The sequence below is a fragment of the Cryptomeria japonica genome, chromosome 1 (genome assembly GCF_030272615.1).
Source record: "Cryptomeria japonica chromosome 1, Sugi_1.0, whole genome shotgun sequence".
NCBI lineage: Eukaryota > Viridiplantae > Streptophyta > Pinopsida > Cupressales > Cupressaceae > Cryptomeria > Cryptomeria japonica.
The window spans coordinates 528,139,106-528,153,057 of record NC_081405.1 but is presented as its reverse complement, the minus strand read 5'-3'; the positions used below and the strand labels follow the sequence as shown (position 1 = coordinate 528,153,057).

General features: G+C 40.1%; 1 protein-coding gene across 1 annotated transcript in view; it reads left to right on the top strand.

The window, feature by feature from the left end:
- The first annotated feature begins 370 nt into the window (after positions 1–370).
- LOC131059916 (THO complex subunit 3) overlaps positions 371–13,952 on the top strand; it is a 142,395-nt gene continuing 128,813 nt past the window's right edge. Inside the window, exon 1 of the mRNA XM_057992987.2 lies at positions 371–594. Coding sequence (XP_057848970.2) covers positions 493–594 — 102 coding nt within the window. The 5' untranslated portion in view covers positions 371–492. The remainder of the gene's footprint in view (positions 595–13,952) is intronic.

Genomic DNA, 13,952 nt, shown 5'->3' with positions numbered 1-13,952 from the left:
GTATTTTTTTATTTCTTAAATTTAGAAATACATTTTCCTTTATAATTAATATATGGTTATATATATATATAAAAAAAAAATTGTATACTTAACATTAAATTTATTATTAAATAAACTAGACTCTCAAGTCCTACCCACAATAGAAGCCCCCAAAACTGATCCCTCTCCCTGGAGTCTCCAAAGATTTATTTAAGATCTTACAACCAAAAATTTTTGCTCAACAAATTAAAACCATAGAAAACATTGGTGAATGTATTTTTTTATTTCTTAAATTTAGAAATGCATTTTCCTTTATAATTAATATATTAAAAAATTTTAACAAGGGAATTTTTCATCTCGTTCTTTTTAAAATCAAACTTTTAATTTTTTTGGTTAGAACATATCACTCAATGCAGAGGAGGTCTTCACGTAGCACGAATGTGAAATGAAGAGCTTCTCTAACTACCGTTTTAGAGCTTGTTTGTGAAAGCACGAGCTAAAGCGTAAGTGGGCATGGCCGGAGGAACGGGGGATTTGCAAATGCAGAGCGTTTCAGAGAGCTCTCCCATCTTCAAAAATTTGCACACCAGAGAGTATATCAGTCACAAAAAGAAGGTAATAAATTATTTCTTCGATTTTTTTTTTCAACAAATAGATATTTTTAATTCAAAGGAATGTTAGACTGTGTGTGAATCGACCTAGGAAGAAGCTTTAATGCTAAAACTAAGGCGGCGGATAACTTTGGATTTGCTATTTTTAATTTACGTGGAATTGACTGGCATAGTGGAGTGCCTATGGGTGTCACTTTTTTAATGAAAAGTTCCTTAGGCGACGATATTGTTGCAATTTTAGAAATTCTGTATAAAACTATTTGTTTAATGTCCAATTAATATGCATTGCTATGATTTGCATGTGAAGTGCTGGCACAAAATCAATTTTTTTTACATTCTGTAGAAATTATAATTATTTATCTTCTACCAGATACATGTCAAATGATTCAAGTTTTTCTTATGGGGTCAAATGCGTAGTATTTAGGTTCATGATAATGAGTTCTGCAGCGAGATCCGAAACGTGTGGTAATTCTAAATACCAGGCAACTGATTTCAGAGGACAATCATTGAGCAACAAATTATGAAAAGTACTCGAGCATTAAAACTTGTCAAATGGTTTTTGAAATTAGGAATATGCTTATAGGAATATATAAATATTAAATTTTAGTTCGAAGCACCAATAGAGTAGTCTATGACATGAACGAGATTCAAGGGCAAACGAGAATTCCATTTTGGGAAGAGTATTCATGAGAATGGGTTTTTCTCAAAAGGATCTATGTAAGAAAGTTTTAATTAACAATGTTTTGGATCAAACAGAATACTAATCTGCAATGAACTGCTTCTCAACTCAGTCCATGGAGGCTTAAGAAATTTTTGAAACCCTGTTTAAACCGTCATAACTCAACTATAATACTTTTACATCTAGGAGGCTGTAGTTTAATTATTGTCCAAAGCATGGTTGTAAAACTTGGACTCGGCAATTACTCAGCAAACCTAAAAATTTGAGAGTAGGCAAAAACTTAGAAATTTTGTTGAACATTTTGGAATACATAATTTTAAAAAACATTCTTAAAAAATACATATTTCTAAATTTGTAGAACATATTATTAATTTCCATCATATGTAAATTGAAATTAGAGTTTAATACATATCATAGACCATAATGGGGTTGAGGTGCAATGCCATTCATGGTTGTTGGGGGCAACACTCAAGCAAGGTTGAGGGGTAGTGCCCCTCATGGGGTTTTGGGGGCAACACCCCCAATGGGGTAGAGGTGTGGTGCCCCTCATGGAGGTCTAGGGTCAAAATCCCCAACAGGGTTGAAGGGTAGCACCTCTTGCAAGGCCCAGGGGCAGCACTTTGGGTGCACACCCTCTCACAATATAGGGTGGGGTTGAGGGGTAGATTCCTTGCCACCAAACAAAATTAAGGCCTTTAAACTAGGGCAGCACTTTGGGTGCACACCCTTTCACAATATAGGGTGGGGTTGAGGGGTAGATTCCTTGCCACCAAGCGAAATTAAGGCCTTTAAACCACACAAACCTTCATGGTGCACACCATTTTCACAATTTTGTCACTTACGAAAGAAATTAGGTATTTGGCACTTTTTTTTTCATAAGAGTTTTTTAAAAATTATACATTAGATGAAAAAAACAAAGTTATACTCTTTCAGGTGAGTTTTTCATGAAAGACCGTGAGTTTTTGGTTATTTTTTACCAAAAATCACTGCGAGTTTTTCAAAAAATCATTGGCGAGTAACTTGCCAAGACTTTTGGCTTGCAAGTACTCACAAGTTTCGCAAACACATTGTGAGTTTTTCAACTATGGTTTAAAGTGCCACCTTAAAGGTGTGTTATCTACTTCATATTGTATTATGAATTAGACTAAGAGAAAATAGATAATTTAAGATAATTGTGCTCACAATTTTTTTCCAGATTTCCACATCTTGCTGTTAAGTTTTTTTCTCTCAGAGGTTAAGTAACAAATGTTCACCAAATCTTGTGAGAGTTTATAGTTGTTTGAGTGTTTTCAACACTCCTACTTGTTATTGCCATTTCTTATGCTTTCGATATCCTTTGACCTACCTTGACCATTTGTTGACTTTAATATAATTTCTTTTTTTTAGAAGGTTTTGGTATGCCAATATGGCAAATTTTTTTTCTTGGGAATGATGTGGCTGGCTACGGTATGCAAAAGACTAAGTTGTCAATTTTGGTACGGGATTGGGTACAAGTATAGGGTTTCGATATGTTGGTATGACAATTTTTTCTCTTTTGGATATGATATGTTTGGGTGTGTATATGTATTATACACGCACCCAAACACACACATATATGTATATGTGTATACACAAACACACACACACACACAAGAGAACCTAGTAAACATTGGCAAAAAAATTAAAAAATATGCAAAATTACAAATACATTTGATATATCATATTATAACATATTTTATAATAGTAATGACATTTGAATTTGTGATAGAATGATACTTCATCATTGATCAATGATAGTGATTAATATAATTGTCAATTGATAGCTCAAAATTTCAATATTATGTCATATATCACATATGTTCATGACAAAATACAATAAAATTTTTGTATCTTGGTCCTTAATCTTCTTCAAATGCATCTAGATCAAAGTCATTGCTTGTTTCAACATCATTTGAACCATAAGCAAATAGAGTGCCACTCCCACTAGGTACATCATGTGCAAGAGCCTTGTCATCATCTACATTGACTCTAGCAAGCTTTACAATAGATGCATCCAAGTTGGTACACTTAGGGGTTATATGCCAATTCTTCATTGCCCCTTCCTTGTAGTCAACTTCCTTATGTGATAGGAGATACAAGTTGGAATGAACATAAACCAAATTTTCTGCTTTTTTCGCTTCTAACCAGTTACACTTCATTGAGTGGATAAAGGAGAATGTACTCCAATTCTATTTAGCCAAAGAACTGCAACCTATTGAAGTTGAAGAGAAAGTCAATACAACTAAAAAATAAATGCTGAAGAATGGTAAGTATTGAAGTCTATGAATGTTAAAAAACAAAAAATGCTTATTTGTGATAGAACTTTGATTGCAAGAGGTTGGAGGAACAAACAATCTTCCCTGTGGAGGTACCACCATGTAAGAACATCTTCCTTACATTTTTCTCAAAGAGCACAAATTCTATGATCTCATCTTGAGATGAACTTGCCAAAGTCTTTCCTAACATTATCCACCACTTGTGGATTAAAGAAGATTCTTTTGAATGCCAACTTGTACACATTAAGAACTTCAATATCTCTATACGGTGCAGTTCTCGCTGGCAGAGAAATCATCTTTGTACTATAATATTTGGGGGATAATGCACATGCAAGGAGATGCAATGGTGTGTTAATTTTGTTCCTGCAATGATGAATATTTTTTCCATACTTTGGAAAAATGTTTCTTTAGGGTCATTCTCCTTTTGTGCTATTATGAATTTTATTTTTTCGATCATGGAGCCGATGGCATCATAGATTCCCCACAAACATGGTGAGTTTGTATCAGCAACCTGATCATATTTATGATAGGCTTGGTGAAACTCAAGACATAGTCCAGTCAAGCCTACTATCATCATCCAAGATCAATTACTTGACTTTTTGGGCCCGCTTTGAATATGATTTCTTCCAAATACTCCATTGGTGGCTAATGACCATGACGCCCAATGCCTCTTGCACCTTCATAAGCTGTCTCAAAATGATTGTGTGTGATGTGAATTGGGTCTCAACTCTCAACTACCTAATTTTGTGTAAAAAATAAGTTAATAACATATTAAAATGTAAGTAAATGTGGCATAAATTAAATTTACTTTCAACAATTCCAAATTTGAGAAAGTCTTGAAGATGCCTTGTAATATAGGATGGTTTGTCATAAACATTTGGATCTCCTCATTCTTGGTATATATAGTTTTCACTCACTATATATGGCATCCAAAAAATGTGCCTGTACCTTTCCTCAACCAAAGCACCTGTTGCCTTGCAATTTTTTGCATTGTCCGTAATGAGTTAGAGAACACTGTTAGCACCCACCATTTATATGGAGTCAAAAGGATTTTGGAAATAAATTCTGCATCCTTCACTTGCCTCTCATAATCAACCACCGTCAAAGCCCCTTTGGAGGACATTGCAATAACATTTATTAAAGGTAAATCTTTGCAATCTTTCCATCCATTAGAAACAATGGACACTTTTGTTTCAATCTGTGAATCCCTAATTGGGTCGAGTGATGTCTCTACATTTTTTATTCTTCTTTTGTTAGTAAGGTGGTGCACACCTTTTCATAATCTGAAGGTGCGCTATTGATTTCCGTCACCATTTCTCCCCAATATGGGTGATCTTACCAATTTTAAAGGAAGACCATTGGCTCACATGCAACATGCAATTTTATCTGCAATGTCTTTCGCTTCCTCTTGAAATGATTTAACCAAGGTGTGCTATTGATTTCCGCCACCATTTCTCCCCAACATGGTGATCTTTTAAAGTTGAAAGGAGGACCATTGGCTTAAATATAACGTGCAATTTTATTTGCAATGCCTTTTGCTTCATCTTGAAATGACTTAACCAATGAGTCTCTTTTGCTGGAAGGAGAGGGATCTTCTTATTGGATGGTGGGTATCTCCAAGAAAGGATGTTGTGAGGCCATTATTGAAGGAGTAATCTGCACATGATTTCATTTATGTTTTCTTTGCTAAAGGATGAGATTTTGATTTTGCTCTATAACTCATAGCATCAACTTCTTTTTGTTTTCTAATGAATGCTATAATTTTTTTCTGGGCAACTCCTTGTTTTGTTGTTCACATATTCTAATTCCACATCCACTTATAGTACATAAGTAAGCTCTCAATCGATTGTATGAGCTCTTAAATAGGATCCTACATTGATTATAATTCCAAATAAAAGCTTCACCTCTTGGAAGTTGATATTTCCATATAGGAGACACTTTTATCATATTTAAATTGTTTATTTGTCTCAAGGCCCATTGAACTTGAACTAGTGGCTATTCTAAATAGATTGTTATTACAAGAAACTATAAAATATTAAATTAAACAAATTCAACCCTACAATATCTATAAACTAATAAAAGTTCAAAACAAACACCAAAAAATATTGAGAAAAATCTTATTTTTTTTTAAATTGAAAAAATTCATTAAAAACCTGAAAAATTCATTAAGAAACTAGAATAATTTGTCAAACTACTTACCTTAGATCAATAGATGTCCTCAGTGCAAGCTAGATTCATTCCCTCGGCACTTTGCAATTATTCTCCTTTGAAAAAGACTAGTTATCTTCCAAAATGCAAAAATGGCAAAACAAGAACGAGTTTATGTGAAATAGGTTTGTTTTTGTCAAACAACAAACAAAATGGTTGCATTTTAGGGTTTTAGGCACTTTTTATGGTTTTTTAAAAATGTTTAAATGTTTTTTTTTTGGTTCATTTTTTATAACTTAAATCCCACTTATTGGTTGCTAAACTAGTACTTGGACTGGTTGGGTATGGGTTTGGGGCCTTGGGTACAAGAACCCGTTATGATAGATATTAATGTCAGCTAGTTTCAAGTACTTTGTAGTTCACTTACTATCCAAATTCATCCACTACTTTTATGTACTATTCTTCGTAGGTAAATTCAAAAGGGGATTTTTTGGGGCCTTAGAGCTTTGATAGAATTTTTTTCCAATCATGCTTCAAATGCCCTAATTGGGATTTCCATGGAACTTGAATTCAGAATCTATGCAGAACCTGAAATTAAAAATCATGAGAAACATTATAAAAATATGTTTACATCTTCTGAAGACTAGTGTAGAGAGGCTACTAGCTAGACTTTGTTTGGTATTAATAAGAAACAGAGTAAGAGTTGTATCATCCAACATGTGGATGGCTTTGTATTCTTCACGTAGCTCAAGATAAGGAACTTTTCTGTCATTTTGAATCAGTAAGTAGTATTTGTTGAAATGAGGATGATAATAGGCAGTAGATGAGATTGAGAGTGGGATCTTCCAAAATATTCAATAGAGTACAATGTATTTCAAGAGAGGTCACATCTGACAAGAACAGTTCTATGTAACTGTACTATCTTAAAACAAAATTAACAAATAACATAAAAGCATCTAGAAGAAATTGCTTCATAGAAACTAGCAAGGTGGGATCATTGTACCATGAATAGCTAGATGAGACATCATGCAAGAGTTGTTGAGTCAACCCCACAACAGCCCAAGGATCACCAGCAACCGAAACAACCTTTCATAGAGGAGAGAAGCAATTGATTTGCTATGAAGCTAGAGAATTCATTAGATGTAAAATGAATAATGATACAATATACAATAAAGAAATCCTCGTTGTAAATACAAGAAGGAAATCCATGATAGAATAAGATTATAATAAATGTCCTAATTTTATGGCATAAGACACAAAAAAACAAATGACCTAAGTAAGCTTAAGTATGCTTGCGTTAATATGACCTAATAAGAAACTTGTTAGGTAATACACTGTGTTCACACCAAGACCTCCTCTTAAGTGCAACATAGGGAGTATGCTAAAATGCAAAAATGCACAAATGATGAATGATGGATGGGTCCCAACTACAAGGCCATGTTAGGTACCCATGTACACATAAATGAATCTCTCACTAGTAGAGAAAAGGAGAAAACTTCAGGGGAAAAAATCATCCCCAAAATAGAGGAAAAAAAAGTAAACAAACATGTACATGTAATGAAAGAAACGAGGACTCAACATGACCTCCTAAGGACTGCTTTTGGCACTAATGTACAATAGATATCCCCTTATAGTAGAGAAAAATAGAGAATATGTCCCCACCCCCAAAAAAAAGAGACAGCCTGTGTGCTAATGATGAGAGCATGAAGACAAAAAATGATCCACTTTGCATTTTTGTTCTTGGGAAGAAACAAATCCATTGTTGATTTTGTCATTCCTATAATTTGGATAAGTAGGGAATCCAAATTTTGGTTTTTTCATGCTAGAAAAAAAATGTCTTCTCTAAAATAGGAACTAAATACTCAATCAGAGAATTGGATCTAGGAGAGGGCAAATCTATTCTACATCTAGAAACACAAAAGATGTGATGACATCATTGCCATCAAAGAGGTTATGCAAATCCTTTGATGTATCCTCAAGATCTATAATTGAGAATCCACAAACAAGGATCATATGTTTGATAGAAAAGAGTCTCAATGAGGTGGATTTGGAGGACTGAAATGATCTCTTTGTAAGGAATCATAGGAAGCTTTCAAAGAAGCAACATGTGGTGATGGAATAGAGATCTCAATACATGTCATTTGACTATTGTTAGGTGGCAATTAGGATAATACTTATAATTTTGCTAGTTATGTTTTTGTGTAATAAGACAGCCGTTGGTTCCCGTAGGGGTTAGTCGGTAGTTGTGACGGTTGGCATCTCCGCCAACCGCTGGGTCTTATATAGTGCAATGTAAGGGAACCATGGCGTTGTTGTTGATGATGTACTAGTTTTGGAATGCAATAAAGAAAACATCTTTTTGCCATATTGTTGTGACTGTGACTGTTAATCTATGTTCTGAATATAATTGAAGTTGTTGGTTGTATGTTCTGTGGGTACTTCCTTTTTATTCTAGGAACTTGAACAACTCATCGTAGGGAGTAAACATTTTGGCGCTATTGCCGATTTGAATTCTAGAGATCAACATGGCGGTAGGCGGTAACCACTAATGGGCTGACCATTCAAACAATAGGTGATAGTCACTGAAGGTGATACACATGAAGAGGCCACGTAGGCGGAAGTACAGGAGGATCAACTGACGGAGGATTTGGTGGAATTGTGGGACGTTTCGTCACTCAGTACGTGCAGAGGGAAGCTTGGGAGAGAGCGGTCCCTGAAGGCACGGTATGTGAGGAACTCACAGTGAATTCTGCCGTGTTTGATCTTCTTGGGAGCCTTCCTAGACTGTTGGCATAAAACCTCATTAACGACAAGAGCAGAGGGAAGAAATCAGTCGTGAATGTCGTCGGCAGCAAATCCTGTAGCGGTACGAAGAAAGGAGCCGTAGGGAAGAGGAAGAGAGGGATATGAGCAGACGCCGTACCCCTGGCAATTAATGCCCCTACGTCCCAACAAAGAGCGACAACGTGGTACCAATGGAGAAGTAGGCGAGGGGTCGGTACGGAGATCCCTACGTATTAGGAAACAAAACAAGCAGAGACGTCGGCTGAGGGAGATCACTGAAGGCTCGAAGAGTCTGGAAAGGCAGAGCAAGAGTCAGAGCGTGAGTCGGAGCCGTAGTTGGGAGAGGCAGAAACCGCGTATGTGGAACCAGTTGGTAGACGTTGCGAGCAACCTACCACTACCGGACGTAGCAGAGGAAGATCTCGCCGACCAGGCCGCTCACTTGACGTCGAGTGAAGGAACCGAAACTCAGTCTGAGAGCAATCTGTCGGAGCAATCTGACCGTCACGAAGGGACCGCACGGGACCTGCAGGGTGAGGTCGCCGAACTCTTTGAAAGTAATCTGTGTAGAATTGGGAGTTTGTCTCTCGGGGAACAGTAAAAAATAGGAAGGCCAGAGCCAAAAACCCCAGGAAGGAGGGATTATAGGAGTGAGGGTGACCAAGGTGTGGAGGATAGAGGGGGACGCGTAGAAAGCTCGCATACAGAGCCGAACAGTCCAATCTGGTCAAATGCATACGGTACCTTCCACGTGGCATATAACACCTTCCAGGCAGCACATAACACCTCCCAGGCGGGACAAAGTACTTTCTAGGTAAATTCAATGGCACACAACCAGAACACTCTAGAGAGACAAAAACTTCCAAGATTCATGGGCGATGGGTCAGAGAACCCTGTGCGGCAATGCAAAACATGTGTAACCATCTGGGAAGCGAACGATCAAGATGACCAAGATTATTGGTTGAAAGCGTTCCTAGCCACTCTCCAAGGGATCGTAATTGACTGGTATACGAATCTTGATGCCCAACACAAAACAAGTTGGAATGCTTTGAAGAGGGCCTTCCAAGAGGAATTCAAGCTCTTGAGGGATGATAATGAGATCGTGGCCGAGATCTATACTACTAAGCAAGGGAAAAGTGAAAGTGTTCGGGCCTATAACCGTAGGCTAAAGGAATTGCTAAACAAGATGGAGAATCAGCCGGCCGATGGGTTGAAAAAGAGATGGTTTGTGGAGGGACTCGTACTGTCCCTCAGAAGGAAGATGAAGGTGGTCCCTCCGCCATCGTACGAGGAAGCCTACAACGGAGCAATGGACATTGAAAGTGAAAACGAAATGTCCAAAGGGAAGAGGAGAGTGAGCGACGATGACGGTACGGATGAAGACAGTGATGGCGAATCCAAGATCGTACAGGCCCTTCGTAGGGATATGATGTGGATGATGAGAGAGTTGAAGGCCGACGAGGAGAATGGCAAAGAGGGTAAATAACTCTAGTGTACCGATTGCAAGGCAGAGGGTCACACTAAGGGACATGCCCACAAAAATCCTTTTGCGACATTTGTCAAGTGTTCCTCACCCAATTAGAGCAAATCACTCCGTTAGCCACACCATCCAAACCAGCAAACCCCGATGCTTCACCAAGGGGATATCACAACAATCAGTGAGGGAATAATTGATCCAATACCGACACACCAAGGAGTAAAATCCAGTACGACGCCAAAGGGCGACCTATGATTCAATGCCAAAAATGTAATGAATGGGGCCACTTTGCTCGGCAGTGCCAGAACGGAAATAACAATGGGAGTTTGCTGTGTAAATGGTGCGGTCCAGGAAACCATGAGGACATTGATTGCCTGAAACAAAAGGGGGTGAATATGCTAGATGTGAAGGAACCGAAGGAGGTATTGGCAATCACAAGATTGCAAAGCAAGAAGGCAATGTATCCTGATCCTCATACGAAGAAAGAAAGACTTCGAGAAGCAAAAGCAAACATTGAATGGGCGATGGCAGAGGAATGAAGAGCCTCACACAATGCTGCCAACACCTCACTTTGGTCAGGGCCTGAAAAGACTATAATCAAGCAGATGTTGCAAACCACCATACCCGTACGGGTATCCGATCTTCTGCAAACAATGCCACAGTTGAGGATGGCTCTCCCAAATGCAGTCGGTGACAACACTGTTGACCAGGAACACCGTTCGGTGGTAGCAAAACCACCCAATACGGACCCCATTACAGAATCAGAACTTTATGGCACGACTGCCATAGACCTCATGCTGCTCACTATGAGTATTGGTCGGAAGCCGGCCATGGTGGAAATGGAAATAATGGGACAAAAATTGAAAAACACGATTGTGGACGGCGGCTCCGGGGTGAACGTACTACTAGAAGAGACATGCAGGGGTCTCGACAAACCAACCCTCTGGCCACCAACCTTCCACCTTGTCGGTGCGGACCAACACGACATCAAACCTCTTGGAACCCTCATGGCACAGAAGGTTGTTGTGGGCACACAACATTTCTTCCTTGATTTTGTGGTCATTTCGTTGGAGAGGAAGGCCTATGACGCCCTCCTCGGGAGGGGATGGTTGATTATGGCTAAGGCAAACCATAATTAGAAGAGGAATACACTCTCCATCGAGAGTGAAGGCCGAAAGTACGTAATTGACCTACGGAACCAAGCTGTAAGCGAGGAACTGGCATCATCTGATTTCGACTCGGATGACTTGCACAATTGGGAATGGGGTTCCCAAGAAGGCAAGGGGAGGATGGAACCCAATGACGAAGGGGTATTGGAATTGGAAGAATGCTCCAAGGATGAAACCAGTTCTCTGGCCGAACTTTTCCACTAGCAAATGGAAGACTATGAAGCGTTCCATTTAGAGTGCCACATGCTGCAGATATGTGAGATGGAAGAGTCAGGTGATGGTACGGAGGATGCAACATTCCCTCCGGAGTACGGGGAGTATCGTGAGGGTGTGGCACGGGTGGATGAAACACCTGCTCATCAGTTTGAATGGGATAAGGCTATCAATTATGAGGAATCAAACGTGAAGAGGGTCAACTTGGGCAAGGATGACGATCCAAAGGTGATACTTGTAGGGGATGACTGGAACCTCGTACTCAAAGCAGCAACTTTCAGAATATTCTTGGAGTACAAGGACGTCTTCGCCTGGATGTACAAGGATTTGAAGGGGATACCTCCAGAGTTGTGCGTACATCGCATACCCCTCGTACCCGGAGCCCAGCTTGTACGGAGGAGTCCGTACAAAATGAATAAGAACTATGTAGCAAAGGTGAATGAAGAAATTGAAAAGATGCTGGAGGCCGGAATTATATTCAAGGTAGAAACCGGTGATTGGGTATCGCCAATTGTCATCTCTCTAAAGAAGGAAGCAAACCAGATCAGGATATGTGTGGACTTTTGATGCCTGAATGTTGTGACTATCAAGGACTCGTTCCCAATTCCATTCATTGACAACATTTTGGAGGAGGTAGCGGGCCACGAGATTTACTCGTTCGTGGACAGATTTTTTGGATATAACCAGATTAGCATCATGGAAGAAGATAAGTTGAAAACGACATTCATAGTGGAGGATGGAGTATATGCATACAATTGAATGCCCTTAGGCCTGTGTAATGCTTCGACAACCTTCCAACGGATCATATTGCACATTTTTGATGGGATGTCGGTTAGAAGTTTCAAGGCATTCCTCGATGACTGGTCTATCTACAGTAAGTAGGAAACCCATTTGAATGCGCTTGGGGAGTGCATGGAGAGATGTTGACGGGCTCGACTGGCCCTAAACCCAAGAAGTGCCGATTCATGGTACCACAAGGGAAGCTGTTGGGGCGCATTGTGTGCAAGGAAGGTTTGAAGACGGACCCTGACAAGGTAGGGGTGATTGTGAACATGGAGAGTCTAGTGGATGTCATAGGGGTGAAATCCTTTCTTGGACATGTCGGCTACTATAGGAGGTTTATCAAGAGCTTTGCGCAAGTATCCTGTCCATTGGACTCCATTGGACAAGCTGACAAGGAAGGGAGAACCGTTCAAGTGGGGGATGGAGCAGGAAGAAGCTTTCAAGGAGTTAAAATCACGACTGGTGAGCACCAATCCTTGCGTACCTCGATTGGGACAAGGAGTTCCACATTCATGTGGACGCCTCCAATTATGCCATCGGTGCCACTCTAGCACAGGTGGGCGTACAGGGATTGGATCACCCCATTTTTTTCGCCAGCCGACTGCTTTCCAACGCTGAGCGGAACTACAACATGACGGAGAGGGAGGCACCGGGAATGGTGTACTCCGTACAGAAGTTCCGCCACTACCTCCTTGTGACACCATTCACTTTTTATGTGGACCATCAAGCTTTGATGTATTTGGTGAATAAGCCAATAATCTAGGGACGGCTAAGCCAATGGCTGTTATTACTTCAGGAGTTCACCTTCACCATCGTAGTACGTCCTGAAAAGAGTCATATCATTGCGGACCAATTGTCAAGGATCAAATCTGGAGAATCCGCGGAAGGAGTAAATGAGGACTTCCTAGACACTCGTTCCAAATCGCCGTACTACCTCCCTGGTACGAGAGCATTGGCAAGTACTTGTCCACCTCGACATTTCCTCGGGACATGCCACCGGGGGAACGACGTAAGCTGGCACTGAAAATTAAAACCTTCCAATTGATCAATGGCCTACTATACAAGATGGGACCAGACCAGATCCTGCGAAGATGTGATGCAAGAAGAAATTCCGAGTGTACTAAAGGAAGCTCATGATGGACTGGCAGGAGGCCACATGGGACCTGATGCTACCGCATGGAAGGTACTGTTGGTAGGATTGTGGTGGCCAACCTTGCACACTGATGTGCGCGAATGGGTGGTTGGATGTGACACATGCCAGCGTGCGAGGAAACCTCTTAAACGAGACTTCATGCCCCTATTTCCCTCTCAGTCGTAGGAACTTTTCAAAAGATGGGGATTGGACTTCGTGGGACCCCTGAAAGTGAGCAACATGCATAGATGCCTGTACATAGTGGTCGCCACGGAATACTTGACCAAGTGGGCAGAAGCTAGAGCTCTTCTTGATAACACTGCCATCAGTACGGCGAGGTTCTTGTACGAACATATCGTAACCAAATTCGGGATCCCTATCTAGATCACAAGTGATTGAGGAGTTCACTTTGTTAACCAGGTCATTCGGATGATGACGATCAAATTCAAAATCTTCCAAAATTTATCCAGTCCATACTATCTGCGGGCAAATGGTAAGGCAAAAGCCACAAACAAGACACTCGTCTCCATCATTTATAAGTCACGTGGAGTGGAACAGGAGGACTGGGAGGAGCATCTCCCTGTAGTACTCTGGGCATACCGTACAACATACAAGGTGACAATGGGTCACACCCTGTTCCAACTTATGTATGGCCAGGAAGCCGTGGTGCTGACGGAGTACAC